A 6,326-nucleotide genomic window follows, 5' to 3' on the forward strand; every position below is an offset into this window, starting at 1 on the left:
TGACTGGGCTCAGGCCAGTGGGTAGCAGTTTTAGCACAGCCAGTACACATGTCTGGAAAGGCAAGGTCTTCAGAAGGCCAAGCACACTAGAACCAGAGTTAGCCTCCAGGATGGCCAAGTTCACACAGGCCTCTCACTCAGTCTGGCAGCTAGGCCCTTGTCCCTCATCTTTCACGTATCCTGTCTTCCTTCCCGCTTGCTCTAAATATTCCTATTAGTCTGGTCAGGAGTGTGGGGTTGGATGTTGATCTGATTTCCCTCAGTCCCCTATGAATGGCCCAGGTTATATTGTTTTGTTTTATCGGGTTGGTCGTTTATTTATTTGTTATTACTCTTTTTTGTTGTTTTTGTTCAGTCTTTGTCCCTGTCCTCAAAATGTAAGTAAGGACAGAAAGCACAGGGCAGTTGAGGAAAAGGGGTAGCTGAAGGGCTAGCTTCTCTCTCTCATCTCTGTGGCCTAGGCTTTCAGACAGAGACAGGTCTCCAGCCAGCCATGTGGCCCTGGGGCCTGAGCCTACAGACATTCTGGCCACAATCAGCTCAGTGGGGTAATACCTTTGGCATAAGAGAAGCCAGTTCCTGATGGGAGGACAGGATGGTGGGAGCATGGGGGCTTCTGGAAGAGCTGGGCTCTCTAGCCTGTGGCTCTCCCCAGGGGCTTTGACACATGCATGTTCCCTACCCCCCCACCTGTCTCTGACAACCGACTTCCTACAAATCCAGGGTTAGGAAATTATTTGGCAACAGGAGGCTAAGGCTGTTTTGTGTTGGCACAGTCTTTAAAAAGTTAAAAAAAAAAAATAGGAGACCCCTGAAGGAGGCTTTCAATCCGGACAGGACAGAAGTCCTACTACTTGTCCGAGCCAGGGTTGGTGGCCACTATCTCCTCATACTTTGGGGGTGGGTCACTATAAGAGACACTCGCCTCCTCACTGCTGCTCTCCTGGGGTGCAGTCACCTCCTCATAGGATGGGGGAGGAGTGGCACTGGACAGCCTGGAGAGAGAGAGCTCAGGAAGGTAGAGGGTGCTCTCAAGACGGACCATCGTTCTGCCCCCTCGACTGGGACCCAGCACCACCTGCGGGTTGCTCCCTGTCTCACGGTGCCCAGAAGACTCCCCCTGGCTATGCACAGTGCCCCGGTACACCATGACCCGGGGGAGGCTGTGCCCGGCGCGACTGGCTAGGTACCGGTTCTGAGCATACGAGGGGTGATGACGAGTGGCTTTCTGCAGCTGGCATCTCCAGATGATGAACAAGGCAATGACAATCAGCAATGCCACCCCTAGAAGGGGCACCACCACGTACATGGCATCTGAACTCTGTGCAGGGTCGCGGACTGAGTAGACTGCATTCGGGTACCCCTTCCAGAACTCCATCTACAAAAGAAGAAGGGCTGCTTACACTTGCATGCAAGACCTCATGTCCCAGCTGAACCTCAGAGACCTGCGGCTTGTCTGGCATGTTAGGCAGGGCCTGTGGCCGCTCTCCACCCTGCCCCACCTGACTGGCCTCGTGGAGCCATCCAAGAGCCTATGGGGAAATGCTCCCAAGTGAAGACGCCCCCAGAATCATGCAGCTGGGACTCTAAGGACATGTTGTCTGTCCTCCTACGGCCTGAGAGTGGGCTGCCTTTCCTTTGTTGCTTCTGACTGGCCTGAGATACCAGGGCCTGCTCCTGTCATTCCTGAGGCTCCCACTGCTCCCAGAAGCCAGCCCCGGGGCAGCACATGCCGTTTTCTCTTTGTCCTCGAACACCTCCTTGACTTCTTCGTAGCTGCAGACCTCCTCCATGCACTCGCGCTCGATGGTGCCCTGGCGCAACTCCTCCAGGAATTCATTGGCACGAGGGAACCGTTTCAGGACCGAATGGGCATTCTTGGCCTCCAGAAACACTGAGGAGAGAGCTGCACTGAAGCCTGGAATGGGCAGGTGCCCAGGGGCTCCTTCAAACCAGACTCAGCCCAGAAACAGGAGCACAATGAGGAAGGGAAGCAAGACAAAGCCGGCAGGCAGGACACCACCCCAGATACGGGGAGGCCTTCGTAAAAGGGACAAAAGGGCTGACTTTCTCTGATGACACAACATACCTGCTTAGAATACCGCAGACCTGACAAGACTCGGGCCTCGGGTGTTTCGGAGGAAAATGGGATCTGACTGAGAGGGAAGGGCATGTTGCTGCGACTAATACCAAATCACCCCATTCGACTCTACCGGGTGGCATCCCACCACCTGAATGGCCTCCTGTGTCGTCATCACTAGCCCAGCCCCAGACAACCTAGTACTAGACAGAGCCCTCGGTGCATTCAAATCCGAGAGTGCCTCTGGGAATGGGGTAGCAGGATCTACGCAAAGAATCGAAGCTTCTGTAGAGTGGACACAGATGCTTCCTGCCAAAATGTCCCTGAGTGCCGGCCATATCGACTTATTCCAAAGGGAGAACCCCGCTGCTGTCGAGCTGCCCAGCATCGTACCAGCTGTATGTCTCTGCAAGCCTGAGCTAGTTTTCCTGTCAACAGCCCCTCGTAGGGCCCAGGCAGGCAGGGCTCCACCAAAAAGCAGGCGCCCTTCCCCACAGCCTGTCATATTAGCTCCTCTCATAGTGCATAGTGCCCGGGAAGGCGTACATCTCCAGGGACAACCTGGGGACAGGCAACCTGGAAAGGACTTGAAAAGCGAGCATGCACCTTTTCTGTGAGCCGGTGGGCCTGGCCCCTCACCCTTTGGTCTGGGGCCTGGCAAACTCACCTGCCATTGCTGCTCCCTCAGGTCCAGCGTCTCACTTGCCTGGCAAAGGAGAGAAGCAGAGTCACAATGAAACCACACCCCAAAGCCTACAGGGCACCCTCTTGGCCCTGGGATGTGACTCCCACCCCCACTGGTCAAAGGTCAATGAGGCACCTCACCCCCTGTGCCACTCACAGCTTCCCATTGTTGCCCGAGCTCTCTTCCCAGAGCTCCCTAAGGTCCAGCAGAGCCCAAAGCTAACCTGCCAGCTCTTTGCCCCATGAACAGATTCAGAGACTGTAGAAGACCTAAGGGTTGACTTTATTCTTTGGGAAAAAAAAAAAAAACAACAACCCTCCTACAGGCCAAGGTTTCTCATTCCTCACTTCCCTCAAAAACTCTTTGCGCTGTTGAGTCGGAAAGGAACTCAGAGAGACGTAGAATTACGTGAGATCAAGCACATCAGCCATGACAAAGACAGAAGCCAATTTTTGGAACTCATCTTTCTCACAATTGCAAACCCCAGATACCTCTAATGACAAGCATGTTCCCTGAAAACGGGCAGCACATGTTGGAGAAGCAGGTCCTGGCAAAGCTTAACGCGACAACGGCGGGTGACCCGCCGTGTCTGTCTGTACCCGACAGGGTACTGGGGATCTCCGGAAACTGAGATGCTAACTCAATGCAAGTGTTGTCTCTAATGTGAGCTACAGTCCAAAAGCCTTGCTCCTGCTCAGGAATCATCCTGCCACTACGGAAGCTGTGACCACAGCACAGGGCTCTCCTCACCACACGCCCCCACTCACACACAGATTCCAGTCACCTTGCTGCTCTCCTCCCCAAGAAAAAGCTCTGGTTTTGTGACTAACTGGATGCAAACGCGTGAATGGCATTGTGCCGCCCTTTTTGCCTAGGCTGCCAGGAAGTTCAGTGTTGACATTGACCCTCTAGCACATATGCTTTTCCCTTGCAGCGTGGTACACGCTTTTCTATTTCTGCGTTCAGAGCCTCATGTATGCTTCAAATATACCTTCTGATCCTTCCGGCAAACAGGTAGGCTACAAATCATACATAAAATTAAAGCTAAAGGAAAAACAGCCAATCTCACATCCGTCTATGGAAACACTGTGTCAAGGGGGATTTTCTCTTTTGAACCCCACAATGATCCCACCCAAAACTATCTGAGGGTATCTGTCAACAGAGCGGTCTACCATTGTAAGAGAAGTTGGCCCTCGATGTTTTAAGAGTGAAGACGGACTATTTAATCTCAAAATTCTGCTTCATTACTGATCTCTGGGGTTGTGGAGGGGAGGGGCAACGCCAGTCACGGGGTGTTTCAGGGTTTGAAAAGATTGAGTAAAAGCTGTACTAATAAATGAAGATAGGAAAACGCACACTTCATTGCCTATCACAGAGAACTGCCGTGTTTTGTTCGTTTTTATGTAGAGAAATTACATAGCAGCTTACATATAGCCCCCTCTTGCCCCCAACACACCCGACTTTGGTGCATACACATCCACACAGATCAGAGCCATGAACACGTGCTCTCCTGACACCTGCCAAAGTTACTAGCTCATTTTTAAGCCTCAGACAAGCCAGGAACTACCCCCAAACAGCTCACAGGGCCTACTCCATTAATAATTCTGTAGCTGCTGCTGCTGCTATGAGGCCGCCTCCCCCACCTTCCCCAAAATTTAGCGCCTGCTTCTTTCCCTATAAATACACCATCAATAGGGCGTTGCTATGGCAACAGTGAGGAAGCGTGAGGGCTTCAGGACAGAGAATGCTGCTGCAGTCACGCATGTACGTGTCCCTCCTACCCCTGGTGGATACTGTAAGGCTGACTGTAGGCCAAGGAATTTTTAACCCACTCCCCCCAGGAACACAGCTGAATCCTGAAGGCCTGGAAAGGAAGGAAGGCAGGAACGGGCCACCACAAAGACCTTCCTTAACCCCAGCCTAGGCTGAAGCTTCCAAATCACAGCCCTCTGAAACATTGCTCCCAAAGCCCCTCGCATGGGCACAGGAGGCCATCAGAGCACCGGGTGTCCCAAGACGTGGCCTCCAAACCACTCCTCCAAATCCTAGCCCTTTCCATTCCCCTCACTCAGAACTGGTCACCAGGAAAGGCTTCTGTGATCGCCAAAGCTCATGACTCATCAACCTACCCAGTGACATGGAACTCCCAAATTATGCTCCAGCTCAAACTCTGGGCCCTCCTTGTCCCCTTCCACTCATGCCAACCCTTAAAGTGCCCGTCCTTGCCCACCGTCGCCCGCCAGCTGCGCCCTGCCCAGGAACTCCAGCTTCTGGCCCAGCCACACTCTTCTCCTGGGTCTGCTCAAGACCCCCAACGCATTGGCCCAGCCGAGCCCAGCCCCAATAGTGCCTCACGCCCAGCTCAGTGGCCCTGGACACCGACCCATGCCCTCGGGGCTGGGGCGCCCAACCCAAACGGCCTCACCGTTCTCTGGGCCCAGGAGGCGGCCGCCCTGATTGCGCACGCAGCCCGCCACCTCGCTGCGGCGCCTCTTCCAGCAGGGCCCCTGTCCCCGCCCACCTGCTCCCCTTCTGCCAAGCCCCCCGCCCAGCCCAGCCTTCTCCTCCCTCCCTCGCTCCCGGCCCGCCGCCTTCCCGCCGCCCCGGGGCCCCCGTAGCCGGCCCGCCCAAGGCCAGGGCCGAGGTGCGCCTGGAGCTCCCGCCCCTCGCAGCCGGGCGCCCAGGCCCTGCCCGTTACCTCTGCACCCCCCTGCCCCTGCTCTCCTCTGGGGACTCCGCCGCTGCCTGCCCCCCTCTCCCCGCTGTGCCCGGTCTGGCCTCGCGCTCCGCGCCTTGCGCGCCACCCTCGAGCGCCACGACCACCGTGCCCTGATCGCCAGGCCGCGATCGTCGTGCCGCACCGCGCGCCGGCCCGCGGGGCAGAGGGCAAGAGAGGGCTGGGGGCGAGAAGAGCGGGCCGAGGGAGAGGGAGGGCAGGCCGGCAAGCTGGGCCGGAGGGGCGGTGGCGCGCACCGAGCACAGCGCGCCCGCGCCCCACTCCGCCGGCGCCGCCCCTGCCCCCGCCCGTGCTGCCAGGGGGCGGGGCCTGGCCGGCGGGCCAGGGGCGCGCCAAGGACCCCTGGCCAAAGGCGCGGGCACTGTCGTGCCTCCGGGCACCAGCCCTCGGAAGCCTGGGCGCCAAGGCGGGCTGGGGCGGCCGCGCCCAAGGCCCATGCGCCAGGGGCCCCGCGCAGCGCACCCGCTCCCCCACCCCCTACTGTCCCCGACCCAGGCTCACCTGTCATTGTGGCCAGCCCGCCCCCGAGTGCCAGCCGAGAAAAGAAGGGGCTCGGGCCAGTAGCCTGAGCCCACCTAGCCGGGCTCCAGCGGGCCCGCAGAAGGGCTGGATTGAAGTTGCGTTCCGCCAATGACTGGGTGACCTTGGCTTCTTCACTTACCTTCCCCCAACCCTGCCCCAGGACGGCAGGCTTCTCGCCTGTCAAATCTGGCAAATGGGGAGAATCCTGCCTCCTTCGCGGGGCTGCAGAGAAATAACGGAGGAAATGGGCTTGGGAAACTCTTAAGGCTCAGAAAGGGGAGAGGAAGGGGAGCGCGGGGGTG

General features: G+C 57.3%; 1 protein-coding gene across 3 annotated transcripts; it reads right to left on the bottom strand.

Moving 5' to 3' along the window:
• Positions 1-253: 253 nt before the first annotated feature.
• On the bottom strand, positions 254-6,104 carry PRRG3 (proline rich and Gla domain 3). Of its 3 annotated transcripts, none has more exons than XM_032845274.1 (4): positions 6,004-6,104; positions 2,748-2,786; positions 1,734-1,894; positions 254-1,378 (listed from the first exon to the last, which is right to left on the bottom strand). In XM_032845274.1, the coding sequence occupies exons 2-4, from the start codon at positions 2,752-2,754 to the stop codon at positions 851-853; spliced, it is 696 nt and encodes a 231-aa protein (XP_032701165.1). In that variant the 5' UTR covers positions 2,755-2,786; positions 6,004-6,104; the 3' UTR covers positions 254-850. The 3 variants fall into 3 exon arrangements, with proteins under 3 accessions (XP_032701165.1, XP_032701166.1, XP_032701163.1); XM_032845275.1 differs by lacking the exon at positions 6,004-6,104 and adding an exon at positions 5,464-5,689; XM_032845272.1 differs by lacking the exon at positions 6,004-6,104 and adding an exon at positions 5,191-5,262.
• Positions 6,105-6,326: the final 222 nt, after the last annotated feature.

This window comes from Lontra canadensis, unplaced genomic scaffold (genome assembly GCF_010015895.1).
Source record: "Lontra canadensis isolate GAN:19392208 unplaced genomic scaffold, GSC_riverotter_1.0 scaffold161, whole genome shotgun sequence".
In the NCBI taxonomy this organism is placed as follows: domain Eukaryota; kingdom Metazoa; phylum Chordata; class Mammalia; order Carnivora; family Mustelidae; genus Lontra; species Lontra canadensis.